Source organism: Amblyomma mixtum, chromosome 2 (genome assembly GCF_055824585.1).
Source record: "Amblyomma mixtum isolate Tamu chromosome 2, ASM5582458v1, whole genome shotgun sequence".
In the NCBI taxonomy this organism is placed as follows: Eukaryota; Metazoa; Arthropoda; class Arachnida; order Ixodida; family Ixodidae; genus Amblyomma; species Amblyomma mixtum.
The window spans coordinates 40,272,280-40,291,055 of NC_143013.1; the positions used below are offsets into that span (position 1 = coordinate 40,272,280).

The 18,776-nt window shown below is 43.9% G+C and overlaps 1 protein-coding gene across 7 annotated transcripts in view; it reads right to left on the reverse strand.

Annotated features, from left to right (window-relative positions):
• Positions 1 to 18,776, reverse strand: part of Itpr (Inositol 1,4,5,-trisphosphate receptor) — a 78,260-nt gene that overhangs the window by 19,230 nt on the left and 40,254 nt on the right. For 5 of the 7 annotated variants that reach the window (XM_089571251.1, XM_089571252.1, XM_089571250.1 and 2 more), the window contains 7 exons: positions 18,211 to 18,368; positions 15,707 to 16,009; positions 9,595 to 9,927; positions 7,563 to 7,764; positions 4,138 to 4,263; positions 2,432 to 2,565; positions 1,301 to 1,501 (listed from right to left, as the gene is read on the reverse strand). In XM_089571251.1, the coding sequence (XP_089427377.1) occupies positions 1,301 to 1,501; positions 2,432 to 2,565; positions 4,138 to 4,263; positions 7,563 to 7,764; positions 9,595 to 9,927; positions 15,707 to 16,009; positions 18,211 to 18,368 (1,457 nt within the window). Of the gene's footprint in view, positions 1 to 1,300; positions 1,502 to 2,431; positions 2,566 to 4,137; positions 4,264 to 7,562; positions 7,765 to 9,594; positions 9,928 to 12,415; positions 12,464 to 15,706; positions 16,010 to 18,210; positions 18,369 to 18,776 lie in introns of all 7 variants that reach the window. The other 2 variants (XM_089571254.1, XM_089571253.1) reach the window with 1 other exon arrangement.

Below are 18,776 nucleotides of genomic sequence, written 5' to 3' on the forward strand. Positions count from 1 at the left end.
TTGAAATCTGCACTGGCAAGCCTTGAAAGTCTATGTCTAAGCTTACTTTTCTAGTAAAAAAAAATCCTGCTAGTTTACCAATGATGTCAAAACAGTGAATCACTTCAATCTTGTGGGCTTTTATTTCTAGTGAAATCCAACTTAATTTTTTCACATCTCTGGCAGGATTGAACAATCAAGAGCAATGCCTTAGATACTAATGGAAAAGCTTTTAATGGCTCATTCTCCTGTCTGTCCTGCATTACATCCAGCCCCTGGGGTGAGTCATCCACAAAAGGTGACTTTAGCTGCCAAAAGGTGACATCATCTATGAGGGTGTCCACCAAGATATGTGAGACAGTTACTGCCTCATTTCCTTTCCTCAAATACAATTTTCATTTTCTTCATTAGGGCACCTCTTTCTCTTTTTCTTTCACCCCCACTTCCTCCCTTCCTCTATTCTGCTATTGGGGTGTCCACCCAGATGACAGAGAATTATTGTGCCATTTCCTTTCCTCAAAAATGCTTGGGTTCAAAGGTGTCTCCAACAGTGTGTGGACTCCCTGGCAGCATTGCAGCATGGGGTTCCACTCCTAAAGGCAAAGCTTCATTAATTAGTAATTAGTCATTAATTGGTAATCAGTCATTACTTAGTAATTAGTTAGTAATCAGGTGTAACATCATCCAGTGGTGACATCACCAGTGCCACAGAGGCAGTCAAAGTGGTGTGGAAAACACTTTCCCCTCTATGCACTTTAGACAGTCAAAATGCCCCCTGAATTTTTTCATCTTCCCTTATAAAATATTCACAGAGTTTAATCCTGTAAAATTCATACATACACACAAACATTCCTTCCAGAAAACAACTCCTATTAATCGTACGAGTCCTGCCCATCTACCTAGCCACAAAATGCAGTTCCCTAACACAGTGGTACAGTTGTCCGCACACCTGTCTAGAGCGCTCAGGCGATGTGCTCTGTGCATTTATGACAGTTGCAGCTGCCTGTTGGGCTTGATATATCCTTAAGACATGAGAAGTGAAACACAATCAACGGGAATGTGCATGGGGGATAAGGTGTTGTTTCACGCCCTAGACCGCTCGTAAATGACGCAAGTGTATTCCACAGAGCACCATTTGAACGCTTTAGACAAGTGCATGGATGACTGTACACGGCAGCATTAAGACAGCGGCACATGAAAACAAGAAAATGTAAAACATCAGATTGAGAGATACATGTTATGCATATTACAGAAAGGCATAACAACATGCACCTTTCGGAAATTAATTTTGGCCCTGCAAGTTCAGTGTTGCATGAGTCACCTGGTTTTCATGGCAGGGGCCCTGGCAGTACTCTGTCAGGGTCTCGAGGGTCTGATTGACGAGATCCACATTGTGTTCGTTGATGTAAAGGCCGAGCAAGCCCAAGCCACCCGTGGTGCTGCCACAGATGCAGTCCAGAAACAGCAGCGTCTCTGACACCAAGTTGTAGTTGTTCTTGTTGCACTGGTTTCGCAAGAAATCCTGCAGAGAGGCCAGGGAGCCAGCATTGCGCAGTGTAAAGCAAATGGAGAATCCAACAGCCATTTCAAAACGTCCCCAATAAATCAACGTGACCAGAATACAGAAGTGAGGCAACATTTTTCAGTTAAAAAAAATAAAAATTGATGACATGTCACGTGTGCTAATAGTACCATTTTCCTCAGGGCAAGCTACTTATCTAGAGCCTTTTCTTTCTGCACACTGATATTCTCTATACGTAACTTCTCGTGTCTTCAAGAAATTACATGTTCCATAACTTCTCAGTGTGATTAAACCTGAAATCAAAAAAGATTTCTGGGGAAAAAAAACTAACTCTGGTTTATTCACAACCAGCGGCATGAAAGCATGGTGATGATTTCGAGTGCACTTATTTTCAAATTTAACATGCAGTGCTATAAGAGCTGAATGAGCATTTCATTTATAAATACATATCACTAAACACATCACTCCAACTCTGTCTGGCCAACACGAGGCATATTTCAAGAGCGTGATAAAGTACAAAAGTAACAGTACTGCAATACTATTTGACATGTACTGAGAACATTGTTACACCACTAAACAGTTGCAATGTGGTACTCCGCAATGTTTTCATTGTTTCCCTATGAACACAGGGAAAACTACTGCATGCACATAAAAGTTGCTCAGCTAGGGCAAACAAGACACAAATTTTGGCAGTATTGCATACTTCAGTAAGGACTGTCGCAGTTAGCAAATAAATTTCCACGAAATCTGCTAAAGTTCCTACAGATTTTTACATAACAAACGGAATGAACACGACATGAAGTACCCACGTATGCGTCGTCACACACTGCTCAACCACTGAGCTGGTTCCAGCTGTACTCGCAAATGTTCAAAAGCTGACGCCCCACACCAACCAATCGATGCTGCATCTGATCGTATTGAGAAACCTGCCTGCAGGCTCCGGTTGTGGTTTTCACACAGCAGCTGCAGGAAGCGCAAAACTGGCTGCATGACCAACACCTCGGGCGCCAGGCGCGGCTCCTGGGGCCGTTCATTCTCCTCGCTTGGAGACAAAGGGCTGCCACCTGGCAAGACAAGAACACACGTCAGAGTGTGTCGCATCGTAGTGTGCCGTATCATAAAAGCAGCTAAGACTTCCATGCACCAAATACACCGTAAATGCATCTGTCTATTGGTGTAGAGGAACTAAAGAACCAACATGCTACACTTGTTTAAAATGTTAGCTTCTAATAGGAATTTAAAGATTGCATTTTCACCTAGAAGCAAGCCGAAGTGGAAAGGAATGTGTTCTTCATAAAATCATTTGAAATGCTTTCCCTTTAGCTTCTCGAGTTTTGTGCACGAAAATAAAATTGGTTTACTTTCATGTTGTCTCCACATAATTTGCATATAGGTTATTTCTGTTCTGCGAGTATGAAGCTTTGCGTGAGATGTGTATGTCTAATGCAGAGACAGCAGTAAAACAGGATGCCATATTTTAAAAAAGAAAGGTATCGTAGTAAAAGCCTGCAGCTACTACTATGCCACATAAAACACTTGACTTAAAAAAACTGAAAGCAGCTTCACAAGCCTTCGTCTTCAAGCTCTCGGCATAATTAAAACCAGAGTTAAAATTGCACAAACAGCACTCTGCATCTCTCGAAATGGTGTTCAGCAATCATAAACATTTACTACAAAATCTTGTTACAGAGAACCGGTAAAAATCGAAAAATAGTTCGATATAGCCAAAATTCGTAACATAAAATTCTGCCGAAAACTTAAACCGGAGAAGCGAAATTTAGCAGCGAAAGATTGCCAACTGGGAAAGACTTTTCTATAGTTTTAGCATCGTTTTTAAGCCGCTTGCGGCGATTGCGGAGGCTGCAAAAAACCAAGCAGCAAACGTCACATAAGTTATCTTCTCCACATAACACTACAGCACGCAGCAGCGGCAGGTCAAACGCCAGCTAGAGTGGCTTTTTCACATTACAGCAGTGTTGCGTCAAAAAATCTGATGACAGGGCGAAAGCAGTCACCGTTTTCACCATCTTCGCTCCGAGCAGAGGATGGCTACTAGAAAGTTACAGCAACTGACTGTCGCTTGTTCTGGGGCACTATCAAGGGGTGCTAGAACCGCACACAGGTGTCGGTTCCCTTACTACGAGCTGTTATATCTGTTATATCGCTGCTATATCTTTTGTGGCGCTGTTGGCAAATGCGAGATAAAGTGTGAACCGTGGCATGAATGCTTGCCGCATCACCACCAGTCACCCGTGTAGTGAGGCAAAGCCTGCCACCTGCCATCAGACAGGACACAGCTTGGCACTCAGCAGTTCGATATATCCATTTTATGGCAAACTGCGTTCGATATATGAAGTAAGAAATGGATGTGTTTATTAAAAATAGGTAGAAACAGTTTGATATCGCCAATAATTTGTAATATCTGTGTGCGTCATAAAGACATTTGACTGTAGATGCCAGGAACACACTGCACAGAAATTCACCATAACTTCCAAATGGATGCTAGCAATGTTTTGTTGGAGCAAGCGAAACAAGTCATGCATATAGCAATGCAATGCATATAGCACCCTGAAAAACTGCTGCAACTCCAGTTTATTCCACTAGGCTCAAGCTTTAAAACAGAACAGCATGCTCACCACCGGAGTCAGTATTGAGGCCGCCCACAGTGGAGCGCACATGGGCATATGCCTTTCCTGTGACCTGAGCAGCGTCCTCCAGTTGGGCCCGCAGCTCCTCGGACACCACCAGGCTGCCCTTGGCACCTGGATCGTCATGAGGGGCACCAGGAAAAAAACCACAGCAGTCATTTGAGGCAACTAGCATTCTTCACTTATTCACACCTCAGTGCATTCAATGAAGGGAGAAAATATTTACCCATTAGCATATACCCAAGTGCAGCACCATACAACAACAAAGGAAAGCTTTCTCAGGAATATCACAGTTGAAGAAAAATTTGTCCCAGTCCAGGGCTCAAACCTAGGACCACCACCTTCCCAGGGCAGTCACTCTAGTAAATCAGCTTCTCGAGCTTTGTGCATGAAAATAAAATTGGTTTACTTTCATGTTGTCTCCACATAATTTACATATAGGTTATTTCTGTTCCGCGAGTATGAAGCTTTGCGTGAGATGTGTATGTCTAATGCAAAGACAGCAGTAAAACAGTATGTTCAAATAAATAAATAATAATAATAAATAACTAGGAGTGTCAGCAGATAGCAGGGCAAGGTTGAATTCATCAACAATTTGAGCTTGGGAGATTCCCCTGAACACACTAGACAAACACTTGAGCGCTACCCCCCCATGAGGATTCAGTCATTTCACAGTCACAAAATGCACCCACCATGACTAAGGCCCTTAGTTTCCCATGATTCTGTGAAAAATGCTAAAGTCCACGACTGTCTGCAAAATTGTGTGTTAGCAGCCACATTCTCATTTTCTGATCATATTGTATTTGTGGACATCAGTAGGAATGATAGAATGATGGGAATGTGGGTAATTTAATCATCTGAGTTCTCTTAAAGCGTACATTCTGGTAACACATGATGTTCTGCTGATGCCTTGACATGCTTGCTCCCCCATCCACTCTAGCAAGCCAGTGCATCAAGCACTACAGCTCTAGCACCAACACGCACGCATGCTTTGATACTATCACTGGTCAGAAGCAACATTACCGTATTTGCAGAAATATAACGCATTTTTTCCTTGAATCACCTGCTTCAGAAAGCACCCTACATTACATATGGAACCAAATTAGGACAATGAAAATTTTTGTCCCTATTCTCTGAGATCCTGATAGCAAGTTCACACATCAGGTTTGCGAGATGCGAGAAAAATCCAACTTCTCAAAGACCCCAGCCATCAAGGCAAAGCACGCGGCAGCTGCAGCGCGAAAGGCCGCATGTGTTAACGCATGGGAGGTTTTCTGCAAAATGCACTTAAAATTTTCTGCCGCAAAAAACTAGGGGTCTTAAGCCCATGATAGAGATTAGAATTGCAAGCTTGCTCCGACTGCTAGAATATCTCAGCCACTGTGGCACTGCAGAAGGTTAAGATTCATGAACAAGGACTCAATGTGAATATTTCTATAATCATTATATAGTACATCTTTTACAGTCAACACTTTACACGCAATAAATTTTCTCATAACAGTAGCAAAGCCTGTTTCCATAACACGCCACACTTTCCTCGCTATGCAAGATACAAAGAAACATGATATGCAAAGTGGAGAAAATGTAAATAAAATTCACAGCAACAGCGGCCAAGTATATCACTAACTACTGTCACCATTCGGACTGGAATGACATGTAAGCAGCTGTAACAGGCTAGAGCAATGTGTCAGCCATTTCCTTTCATCTAGTTAGAAACAACTACAGGTAAAAAAAAATTATATTAGATTTAAAAATGATGCACACTGCGACCGTAATTGTCACATGCTGACCATGCCCCACCTTTGGTTTCAACATACAGGGTGTTCCATATTTATCTGTCCACATTGTAGAAAATTATTCTGCACAAATCACTGGTCTATTTCAGCCCAAGCACAGACCACAGAGTAGCTTACGATAGTCTGCATTTTTCGATAAGAATATAAACATTGGAACTTGCCTGAATTGTCCGGAATCGAAAAAAAAACTGCAGTCGTCTGCACGGAGAATTTTCACCTGGGCGAGCGGAGCAGCAGCATTGAAAGGCTGCGCCATCTGAGGCACTGCAAGACCTACCCCAGTTCCAAGCAGGAATATTGGTTGCTTCGCAGTTCACCAGATGGCGCAGCCTCCCAGATTGGCTATCCCACTCGCCTTGATCAAAATTCTGCGGGCAAATGACTCCAGTTTTTCACTGACTCTGGGCAGCCCGGGCAAGTTCCGATGTTAAATTATTTATCGAAAAGACGCAAACTATCATAGGCTACCCTGTGGTCTGTGCTTGACCAGAAATAGACCTGTGATTTGCGCAAGAGAATTTTTTTCAACCCAGACAGATAAGTACGAAACACCCTGTATATCACATCATTTTTCCATGTTTTTAAACTGTGCTTTCTTCCACATTTACAGCGCAAAAAAAATGCATATAACTGGTGAATTTAGTTAGAATTACCACATATAAAAGCACAACACCCCCTCTATACAGTTCTCATAGTGGTTAAATAAAATAATTGGCCATAGTAGTTACAAATCTCATTAATTCCTCATAACACACCACAATGATAGAGGCCAGTTTCCGGATCACCAAATGCTCTATAAAGCAAAAGCATTCCATGATCCTCGGTCATACCCTAAAAACTAGGAGGCCTGGTTATAAGCCTGGCATATGCACAATTCATGAGCGTCATGCTTCAAAGGTTGCTCCAGAAGGTAGTGCATACCTGTGTGCAGACTCTGTTTTGTCGACGGGTGCAAGCAAATTCTAAATTCATATTCCTCAGCTTATTCAGCAAGACTTATTCGGCAAGCAAGACTGTACAAGTTCACTGCCCTCTCCTGGGAGAGCTTAACCTCAACTCGCAACCTACCAGTCCCCCATGTCCTTCGTCCTTCTCATCCACCACCTCTAATACACCAGCCAGTCTCCCACCTCCACCACACAGCATCACTTTCCGCACTGTCACTTGATTACTATAAGTCACGGGACGACCTCAGTAGCAGACAGCATTCAAAGCACACAAAGAACACAAAGCATCCAGTGTCACCTGTCAAGATCAAAAATTTTTTGCCAGTTGGTAGGTTAAAGAATGAAATCATATATGACACATGTACATATCCAACTCTGCAGTCATAGCTACTTCCCATATCCTAAGTAATTAAACATGCATCATGTAAAAGAAACAGATCATTCCTTATACTAAAGCCAATCTTGATTTTTGATAATTAAAGTATGCCTTAACCCCAACTGCTACTTCACAATGATCAAAACCAACACTAGTGGCTCTACAGCATTATCTTGCAATAAAATTTACCCACACAATTTATAAACATACCATTATTCAGGCTTGCGCAATTCGACTGAGACAGCTGGTTTAGGCTCTTATTTTGAGTGAACAACAGTGCAGCTCGACACAAACCTCGAGGACGGCTTCTGGATTCCCGGAGGTTGTCCTTGCGCAGCAAGTCTTTCTCCTCTGACGTGGCTCGGGCGGCCATGTCAGACGTGCTGACAGTGACAGTGGACTTTATCTCCTGCTGGGCTGCCTTCATCTTGTCAAAAAACACCTTGAAGAACTTCTCCGCATTGTTGCCCGAAGTCAGCTTCGTGTGCATCGACCTCTGAGTGGCAACATAAGACAGTGGTAGAGGCCATTAAGGGGGGACACTGGTCTTGAAAAGAAAATTTTATTAATTTAGTCATAGTTATGAAATTCTCAGGGCACATGTATTTTTGTGCGCTGGTTCTAGATATGTCATTTAATTTCATGTAAAACAATTCCTTGAGCACTTGTGCACTTTTTAAGCAAGTAGTTTGCGGAGAGGTTTGAAGAAAATTTGCTGCAGGAAACTCGCTGAAATGTATGCCATTGGGTTCTCTTGACACCAAGGAATACAATAAGGGTAAAATTATCATCCTGGCTCTCATAGAACTTGAGTAATAGGGTACTGAAGCTGCCACTTCACACACAGGAATACACATTTTCCTTCTCATTTCTCAAGCGACAACTTCAAAACTCTATAACTTAAGTTCTATGATAGGCAGGAAGACAATTTCACCCTTATTGTATTCCTTGGTGTCAAGAGAACCCAATCGCATACATTTCAGCGAGTTTCCCGCAGCAAATTTTCTTCAAAACTCTCCGCAAAATACTAGCATAAAAAGTGCATAAGTGCTCAAGGAATTGTTTTACATGAAATTAAATGACATATCTAGAATCAGCACACAAAAATACAGAAGCCCTGGAGATTTCGTAACTATGACTTCATTAATAAAAATTTTTTTTTCAAGACCAGTGTCCCCCCTTAAAACATGCAAAGCCTCACTTCCTACATGCAGTCTGTCAAAGACCAAACAAAAAACAGGTACCAGAAATTACAAGTTGTCTTCTATACTGAAGTCTCATTAATGGAATCTCCCAAAATTTTACAACTCTGATACAGTTAGAACTTATTCCGAAAATTCACAAGCATATCCTCAACCAAGCCTAACAAGCATAATACCATTCCTTATTGGTGGCTCTGATGGCATTCCCGCGGTTATATTAAGACCAAATTCCACAGCAGTTGTCACACTTCTAACCACTACAATCAGCAAGCGTCTTCAAGTTTAGCACCAAGCTGACATCATTCCACTTTTACTTGTGCAGCATCTATGCTGGTTGAATTAGCCCTGCAGTGCTTCCATGCCACATTAACGATGTGCTTATTCCTTGTTCATGTGACTTCATTTGTGTTGGAGTATAACAACAAATCAAGCAGTACCACAAACTTAGGAAGGTGAAGATATTGTCAGGAACATAATATTGCCTAAGAAAGTTTTGTTGTGTTGGGATGAGGCTTTACTGGTTGTCAACTGAAACATCTGTGAGCCAATGCTTGCTATGCCTCTGCAAAAGGTCACCATGTTTTGTTTGTGAAGCAACTGGTGACCTGAAACTGAATGCACTTCACAGCTCCGGTCTGGGCCGTTTTTAAACTTTTACTTGAAAATTTTCATTTTGTATTTTTACTTCTTTCTTTACAAAGATGCTATGAAATGATACAAGGAAACTTGCAGCATTTCTGCTGTACACTGCTCCAGATCAACATGTGTCAACACCCCCCACCCTTCCCCTTTCCATCTCTAGCGCAGCATAAGTCACTTAATTCCGAATGCAAAAGTTGTCTTCAGTATTGTTTTTTTTTTCTTACAAAAATAATGATGTTACAGTGATATTTATAAAACACTTTTAGCATGTCAAGCAGGTTGCTTGCCAAGATCTGCCCACGAAAGGCAAGCTTGGCATGTTCTGTAGTCAAGGAGTGAGATGGACCAAATTAGTGTTACAAAGGAGAATGGAATGAATCAGCATGAGACAGGGTGCACAAGCACCTGAAACAGCTGGCAGCCGGACAAGGAAACCTTGTCCTCAACTCAATAATTAACAACTCTGGCCCAGCAGTGCCCACCTGTATGACGGGGTTTCCACCACGCAAAAGTGCAATCCCAAGCTCAACACTCTCAAGGAAGATGGCCAAGCTCGGGCTCATCATGATCAGCTCCACCACAAGGTCCGAGGCTCCCTCACGGTCCAGCTGGCACTGGACTTCAGCCAGCGGGCTGTGCGGACGACCCAGGGGCACCTGCGGTTGTTGCTGTTGCTGCTGCTGCTGCTGCTGCTGCTGCTGCTGTTGTTGCTGCTGCTGCGGTTGCGAGCCCTCCGCTGAGCCACGCTTGGGCTGTGGCTGCTTGGGTGGCGTGCCGAGGTAACGCACAAGGAGGCTCTGTCGCAGTGCTTCCCCCTGCATGTCACAGCTCAGTTAATACATTAAGTTCTATTCAGTGAGCTGCAGGAGCTACACAAGTGCATGGCCAAAATGAAAGAAGGCCAAATGCACACGCTGACCCCAATTCCTTTCTCATGTGGAAACTTTCAGAGCAGACCTCATCTCTCCTACTTTAGAAAACTCACAGCAGTAGTCTCTGCACTCTGCCTTTCAGTGTGTTATGTGAGTGAAAAATATGACAGAGAAGTAGGTGTGCCCCTGGGCACAGACTCCTCAAGCTGCACAAAGGACATCTGTGGCTGGTACCAACAGCCAACCTCATGGAATGCAAAACATCTCTTCACAACAAAAGTCTACATTTTGTTGCTAGTGCCACTATCATGCACGTCGATTTTGGCACTTCTCATTAATGCCACACAATGCAGCAACCATACTTATGGCGAATGCAAGTCATTGCTATGCATTAAGCCTGCACTGACCTACATGGCAAGGAAGTTTAAACGTGTTAAAAGAATATCTAAAATGTTAGAAGCACCAGCAGTGCACTGACTGATCTTATTCTACAAAGCATACTGGAAGGGCCTCCAGCAGACTGAAGTGGCCCACCAGTTTGGACAGAACAGCATTTTGGTTTCTTGAAATACAAGCAAAGCTACCATTGGTCACAGAATATCACTGCTGTATTTTAATGCTTTTAGCATACAGGTCAAGGTTAGTGGGCACCATTTTTTCAATTGACACAATTGGAGAAATAGTCTACAGATATAAATATTGAAGTGTACTACTACAGCATGTCACATAAAAGTAGAACTAAAGCTGAACAAAGGAAACCTCCCCTCCCTCTATACCCTCCTTCGATGAAAAATCTATCCGTGAGAGACCAAAATCCATCTGGTGCGGTCAAGCCAATGGCAGTAAATCCTTGCATGGCCTCCACATGCAAAGTGGAGTCAAAGACCCATTTTCCAAGCATTTCATCCTAGATAAGCAAAGCACCAATCCAGGGGAAAGCTTTTACCTACTAGTATATCACCGCTGGGCACTCAGTAGCACTGGGGACTGAACCCAGCATCTCCTGCGTGCGAGGTGGATGCTCAAACCACTAGGCCAAAACAGATGATTAAACAGATGATAACTGCTTTCGTGCAAACAATAGGTAGCCACAAACGAAGGAAAAGCATTAGCTTTAGTTTTGGACTTGTGGCATAGTATACTCTGTTTTGTAGTCACTAATCAGATGATTACTGCCTGTGTGCAGGTAGCTACAAAGGCCAAGTGTTAGCGATAGTAGTTATGGACCTGTGGCATATCCAACACTTTGTTACAGTTTCATCACTAAACAGATGATTACTCCTACTACTACACAGGCGCAAAACGCTTTCTAGCAATCATTCCTTGTATAACTCAATGGTATCTTGGTATGGTGTCTTTGGCAAGTGAAGTATGCCAGACGAAAGCCGCCACTCGGCTTCAGATTTAGGTTTGCTTCACTGCATGACAGCGGTGCAGCATGGAAGAGATAGAAGGCCACCCTCAAGCACACCCTGCGTTCACCATATGACATGGTTTCACAGCGCCAGCAGGTGCTCCAAGGCCCGGCAGCTGACCGTCTGAGACCCACGCACGAGAAGTAATCATCAGGAGAAGCTCTACTTGCAGGGGCACTGCGCGCTGTTCAATACATCGAATGGTCAGAGAAAAAGTAGTTCGATATACTGTGAGACTTTCCTATACTTTTATCTGTGTGTTTGATATAGCCAATGATTCGAAACAGCTGGGTTTGAAATATCTGGGCTAGATCGTATTTTTTGCAGATGGAATGAACTACACAGTTTGAAAGGAACTATAATAAGACCCGACTTAAGCTCACTGTCCCCCAGACGACAAGCTGAGGGACGAGTCATGATGTTGTCTCCAGCAGTACAGTAAAAGCCAAACAGCCATACATCTAAAGCACATATCATGGTTCCCTGCACTACTTGGAGCACCAAACATATGGTGCCTCTACACTTTTAAAAATATTTTAATTTTTATCTCATTCACTGCCAGATGCAAGATCTCAACTGCATAAAGTTTTGTGCGGCTTTCTTCCATATTTAGCCCTGGGCATTCCAGTGATGAAGTATGAAGCCTGCGGTCATAACCTGTGATTACTCGGGCTTAAGGATTGTTTCTCAGACAGTACATATTAAATCATGCTGACAAGCAGTCTCAAACACAAGGACGTACAAAGTCGGCATTACGCATTGTGTTTCTTGGTGAAACAAAGCAGAAAGTGAGGCCACTGACAGCAGTAGCATCAAGTGAGGTTCCTCTTCTAGAACAAACGAGCCTCCACTCTCACCAATAAAAAAGTGAGCATAAGAAAGAAACATCACAGAGGCACAATTAATACAAAATGCTTGGCAGAATCCTGGCAATGCCAACAGTGACAATGCCAGCACGTGAGCACATGCTCACCAAAGGAAAGCAGCAGAGGCGGAAGACAACAAAAGATCCTCACCCGTGCGAGGTCAGAGATTTCTCTCTGAGTGAGCAGGTTGGCATCAACCTGGTGGCAGTCCACAGGTGGCAGCAGCAGCACAGGAAGACAGAGAGCTGAGGCGGTTAGTGCAGCATGAGCACGGGGAGGAAGTTACTCCCAGCAAGGGGAGACAGCATCCCCCCTCTCACAGGGACCCACCAAAGAGGGAGGAGGCAGTGACAAGCCAAGCAACAGCAACCACCAACACCGACAGAGCTCAGCAAGAAGAAAAGACAGTGCCGTCTGAGGAATTGAACCTCCTGGTCATATGACATTCATGTAAGGTGCTGCATAACCAGCCTGGCATCCCTCAAAAATTACTTAAACTGCTGGCTGATATGTTGATCGTGCCTTTGTGTCTATTTTGTTTGCTGTCACAAATGACAAAAGATTTGCCTACATTGTCCAGAATAAAAAGAAAGCTACTGCCCTCTGAAGCAAGTCTTGATCAGACATCACATAATAGCAGAAATAACACCATCAGCTGAGGAGAGTACAAAACATGCAGCCGCCAAGCAGCCCCTGTTCCCTCATTTTGCAGTTTATCTCCTTTTCAGCACAAAACTATGATGCACCAAAGAGGCCCTGATCTGTATCAGCTGCCAAAGAACATGACAACGGATACGCAAGGCTGCAGGTAAGATAAACTAGTGCTACCATCACCTATGGTGTTAAAGAGAAAAGACACCACCAAACAAAACAAATGTGTAAGATGTGAGAAAGAATTAACCAGCATCTTGAGTGCATCTATCTGCACGCCATGACAGTTATGTGATACTGTACGTATAAGGAAGGGATAGTAGTCCATTTAGTGGCTGAAGATGAAATGAATGCAGCTGCGCAGAGAAGGAAATAAAAGCACAACCGCGCGCAATTTGAAAACTGGAAAAGAGTGTAGCGTGTAGGGTGCAACATGGATCAAAGATAAGTACCAAAGGCATATTAAGCAAGAAACATTTTAGGCTATTCATTATTACGGACTACTACTGCAAGAGCATTGTTGATGAGCAAAGGGTGCAGGGTGTAACATGGATAAAAGAGAAGGGCCAAAGGAATATTAAGCAAGAAACATCTTAGGCTATTCATTATTCACGACTATTGCTGCAAGAGCAACCCCTGCCTGCTGCTCCTAAACTAAGTGGTCCAAATCTAAACTTCATCCAAGAGACAGGTTGAAGGCCACATTCTTAGGTGGCAAGTCAGCAGTGTAAGAGCCAATAAAAAGACCTCTTATTTTGAACGTTTTGTGCTGCACAGCTGACCTAAGGAAGAGTAAAATATATTTCCTACAAAAAATTTGCAAATGGCTCCCTTAGCAAAGTCAACAGCTAAAAGGTTGTAAGTTAACATCAGGAGTTTCAATTTTAAGTAAAATGGTCAAGCACAGTGAAAAAAATGGAACAGCAACTACTCCATTAGGCTCTAAACATTGTAAAGTACTTTAGCAGCACAGACTGCGTAACAGTATTTATCACCATGATGTCGTGCTATTATAAATTATGTGTACTTCAAATTAAATTGAATGCACTGAATTTCAGTTTTTAGCTTGAAAATTGCACTGCAGCACTTTTCTTTAAATTATTAGGGGTAAAACTAATGAGACAAAAAAACATGTTACTACCATACAACAAAAGCCAACACAGCTTACCAATATCTAGAAAATACCAGCACTAAGACAACACACCAGCAATGAAAAAGTTTACATAACTGTCAGAAAGACTACCACACAAATAGGACATTCCATAATATCAACACACAAACACACCAATTTTACTCATTTAACTTTGTGTATGCACAGGCAAAACGTAAATGCTACGGCAACAAATCAACACTTGCAGCAAAACTTGACTATTTGTATTTCACCCAAAGCAACATACAAATGATCTAGCTTCTAAGTGTAAATCCACAACACGAGCTACCTCAGCAGCTAATAATTTAACCTTTAAGATATGGGGACTCAAAGCCATGGCTGCCAAACTTCCGGCTGGGCCTCTATTCTCAGCCCCACCCTTCTACAGGGCGAAAGTTTGGCAACTATAACAAGTCCAGAGGACATGGCTCTAGGGGCAGCAGTGCAGCATAAAAATATAAAAATCATCTAGTAATATCATGATTATACACAATACTGTACACAATGTACACAATGCCGTACGCACTAAATAAGTGCACTACAAACAAAATTGGCAATTCATTGCCAATTCACTGAAAGCGAAATATGCACAGCTCTCAACATTAAATACGTTTGGATTAATGATTCACATACTAATAAGGCCAGTTTATCCTGAGAGGATAACTTGTTAGAGAAGGAGCCATACCTAAGCAGGGATTCAACGATGGATAAAGACAAAAAGAAAAAGAAAGAAAGGTACGCAAGATGAGCTGACTCTTTCGCCCGCTTCTCACAACTGCTCCCCTTTTGCAATCTAGCCCCGTTCACATGGAGTGCCTCACCACTGTGATAGCGTTCTTATTCATGACTGCCACTCAGACAGTAAACGGGTTGAGTGAATGGTATATGTCAGCCCATTAAGACAGGACCAGCCGTGTTTGAAACTCAAACACGTTGAAGGCTGGAGGTCACAGCTCCGAGTGGTACTTCTAGCGTCTGGCTGACATGGAGGTAACAGACGGCGACTGCCACCACAAGCCTATTGTACTCTACCATAATACAGAACTCCATCCAATTGTCTACAGCACTCAGACACCGTCTGAGTGCACAACACTATCACAACATCATCAGTGCACAACATCATCGACCGCAGCCAAGCCTCCAACATGGTAACGCATGCAGTCTTCCATACAGCAGCAGTCACTGTCATCGCTGTACCACCGCTACTACAAGTTTCGCGCTGCCCAGTCCTGCCCCGTTTACCCTTCTTTCCATTCCCTGTTCCACTCCACTCTTTCAGTGACTACTCTTTTTCAACGTCCCGCACTGGCTTCTTTCCATGTTCATAGCCACCCTCTACTTTTCAACTTTTAGGGTCATCCAAAAGTTGGCTTCTCCTAGCAGCTTACGAGTCTGGTGGTGAAGGACACTGACGCTCTCTTGAGGAGTAGTGAGAAAAGAAGTTTGTGTTATATTCGTATCGTGGTCCTGAATATAACTTAAGATGCGTTCTGAAGCTGACAAGTCAGGGAAGAAGCTCACGTTGTGTTAGTGTAAATACGGCATACCCCCATGAATACAATGTGCACTCTGTGAGCAGAGGCAGGTAGGCACAAGAAGAACTGCAGCACAAGGAGAAACACGACGCCAGAAGCGCATACCTTCTCTCCGTGCTCGGTGTCGGCCATCATCTGGCGCAGCGTCTGGAGGACACGCACACAGAGCCCTTCCTCCCGCTCCTGCAGCAGGCGCTGGGTGTGCTGCACCAGCTTGGAGACAAAGGAGGCGCACCGGGCCTGCGCCTGAGGCCGTGCGGGGAACAGTCGCTGTGGCTCATGCAGCACGTCCACCAGCACGGACAGCTCGCTCTGCACCAGCGGCCGCAGCTGCTCCTCCAGCACCAGCACCAGCTCCTGGAGCACCTCGATCACCGTCCGGTCACCCGGATGGCTGCGGGACAACTCCTGCAAGCCAACACCGAGGAAAAGTGTACAGCAGACTCACCTCATCACAGATGGCATACACCAAGTCTCCTGAGGGCCGCTGGTTTTGGTTCGGTGTCATTACAGACAATAGCCAACTTGAATTCATGTTGGAGAAAACAAGCTGCTACCATTAGAAGATGTTGCAGAATACAAGATTGACCAAACTCTATGTGACGATCAAGATCAAGGTGGAAGTTTAGCCTAGACGGTTACCAAGGCTTTATGATGCGCTGTTACGTGCTGTTTAAGTTGCTCTGTACAAATAAGGAAATACAGTGTTCCTATTACATGTAAAACGCTTCATACTCACAGGCTCTATCAACAAAAATTTTCTCAGGCATCACCACTGGTTTCTTTGAATGCTTACCTTTATTATACCTACAAAAAGGTCTCGGAAATCTTTGCCCGAAAGTTACACAGCTGAGCCATTGTACAGTGGAACCTCGATTATACGACGTTCAGGGGACCGCGCGAAACCGTCGTATAATCCGGGTGTCGTATAATCGAAAATCAAAGAATGCGGCCAGTGGCGCTCGGCCTTGCGCCGAAAACTGTTGACCGGCTTCAAGCCCGCGGCAAGTACGCCAATCAGATTAAAAAAGACAAAACCCAGCATTTGTTTGAAACAGACTTGCAAAAAAATCTTTATTACCGTTTAAAAAAAATCGGTAATTTTTTTTTTTTTTGCACCTTTGCCCAACCTCGGCGCATCAACTTTCTTTCAAGGGCTGCCACGTCCGGCAGTAGGTCGCCAACATCGTCGCGCGCGCAAGCAAAGCGCCGGATGTTGTCGACGCTCTGCAACACGTCCGCGTAACTAGGAATGGGAGCGCAAACCTCTGCATCGTTGTCCACTTCCTCTTCGTCGGAAGTTTTATCGTGGGGCACAAGCATCCATTACTTCCATTACAAAAAGCGCCGTGGACGCCGCTGTCCTCGCTTGGGCGAGCGCGGCCTCGCCCGCTTATCTGTTTTTTCATCAGCGTCGGCTCCTGCGGACGCATCTGTTGCTGCGACCAACGCGCGTCTTATCTTTTCTCTTTATCTTTCCTCTGATCTTTTAACTCTCCTCGGCAGCGGTGGTGGCTTGGCTCACGCCAGTAGGCGGGCCCGTGCGCTTTCCTTTTCATCCTTCTCTCAGTCGCAACAACAACAGGCAGGCCGCGCCTCCTTGGGACTCCGACTGCACAGGCTCGACGAAAAAGAGAGCAAGTGCACTTGGCGGCCTCGGCAACGCTCTCTTCCGCGCAAAAACGGGGGTGCTTAGATTCGCATGCAAAGTTGTTTTTTTTTTTTTTTTAGAAAATAGGGGGGGGGGGGGGGTGCTTAGAATCGCGAAAATACGGCACATCCCGGCCTGCGTTTGCTGACGACCTTTTTTTGACGGAGGGTACGAGCCAGCCGTCGTACGAAGCGGGGTCCTTCTAAAATTTTCGTCGTATAACCGAGGTTTTTAATGCATTGTCTCTATGGGGGTTTTGCCGGGACCGCACAAATTCGTTGTAAAATGCGGGTCGTCGCATGACCGGGGGACGTATAATCGAGGTTCCTAATTTTTTTCAACATAAGAAATAGAGAATGTAGGCCAAGAAAATGGCACTGCCAACAAGGCGTAGTATTTCGCAGGCCAGCGTGAAAGGCTCGAAACATAGAAGACAAATACTATAACAAAAAATAATTTATCCTCAGTAGTATTTAACATCACAAGCTGCACTTACCACTCATTGTGTGCCATATTGGCTGTTATATGAAGACACTTCCACAACAAGCCTTAATGCACATTCTGCATGTTATGGCCAATACCGTCCAGTTACGGTACATGTCCAGCTCCACTACTGAATATTACAGCCATAAATTAGACCTGATAACAAAGTGCCCACAAGATGTCCAACAGTGTTACTTGAATTTTTGACCAAAACGAAACACAATGCTAGACAAAAAAATGTCTTGAGAGACCGGATGTAGTTTGACAATGCCAATAGTTTAGGTAAGCAAGCTGCTAAACATTCTTCTCGTAGGTTAGCAAAACCCAGAACAGCAGCACAAATGCAATGAAGGAAGCCTGGACAAGTACACCAATGTGTTTGCGGAAACTGTGCCATTCGAGCTGACAGCTGCAAACTGACTAGCCCAGCATCATGCAGTTTCAGAGCAGTGCAACTAGGACAAATGGGACGCACGTTAGGCCTTGGTGAAGACTGGTCCACGGGCTCGCGCTTGGGTGCCCTGGCAGATGACAGCCAGGCACGAGTGTGCTTGCTGATAAGGGCACTCTTGTCAAACATGGCCGCCACTTGGGACTCCAGGTCGACAGGAATGGCAATGCCACGGCTTTTGGCTGCAGGCGACACAACGTCGTACTAAGTGATGTACCATAATGCAAGCCATAAACTGCAATTCAGTCAGGGGCATCAATATACAGAGAGTGCGAAACTACACTCAACAACCCATGCTTGCTGGAATAAACTGTTAGTACGAATAGAATAAATAGGAAAAATAGCAAATTTTTTTAACATTTTACCTAACGATAAGAAGGAAATAAACGAGTCTAACTGGTACAGCATTTCTATAAATGAAAACTTGTTTCACAGGAACTTTACCATAGGTGGAGGAAAATGCTGATAGAACAGTTTCTTCTTCTGCACTTCATTCATTTGTTATGTTCTAGCGAAACATAGTGCATTCGAGAAAGTGCATTTGAAATGCAATGTTTCATGATAGTTGTTTATGTGACCTCAGCTATGCT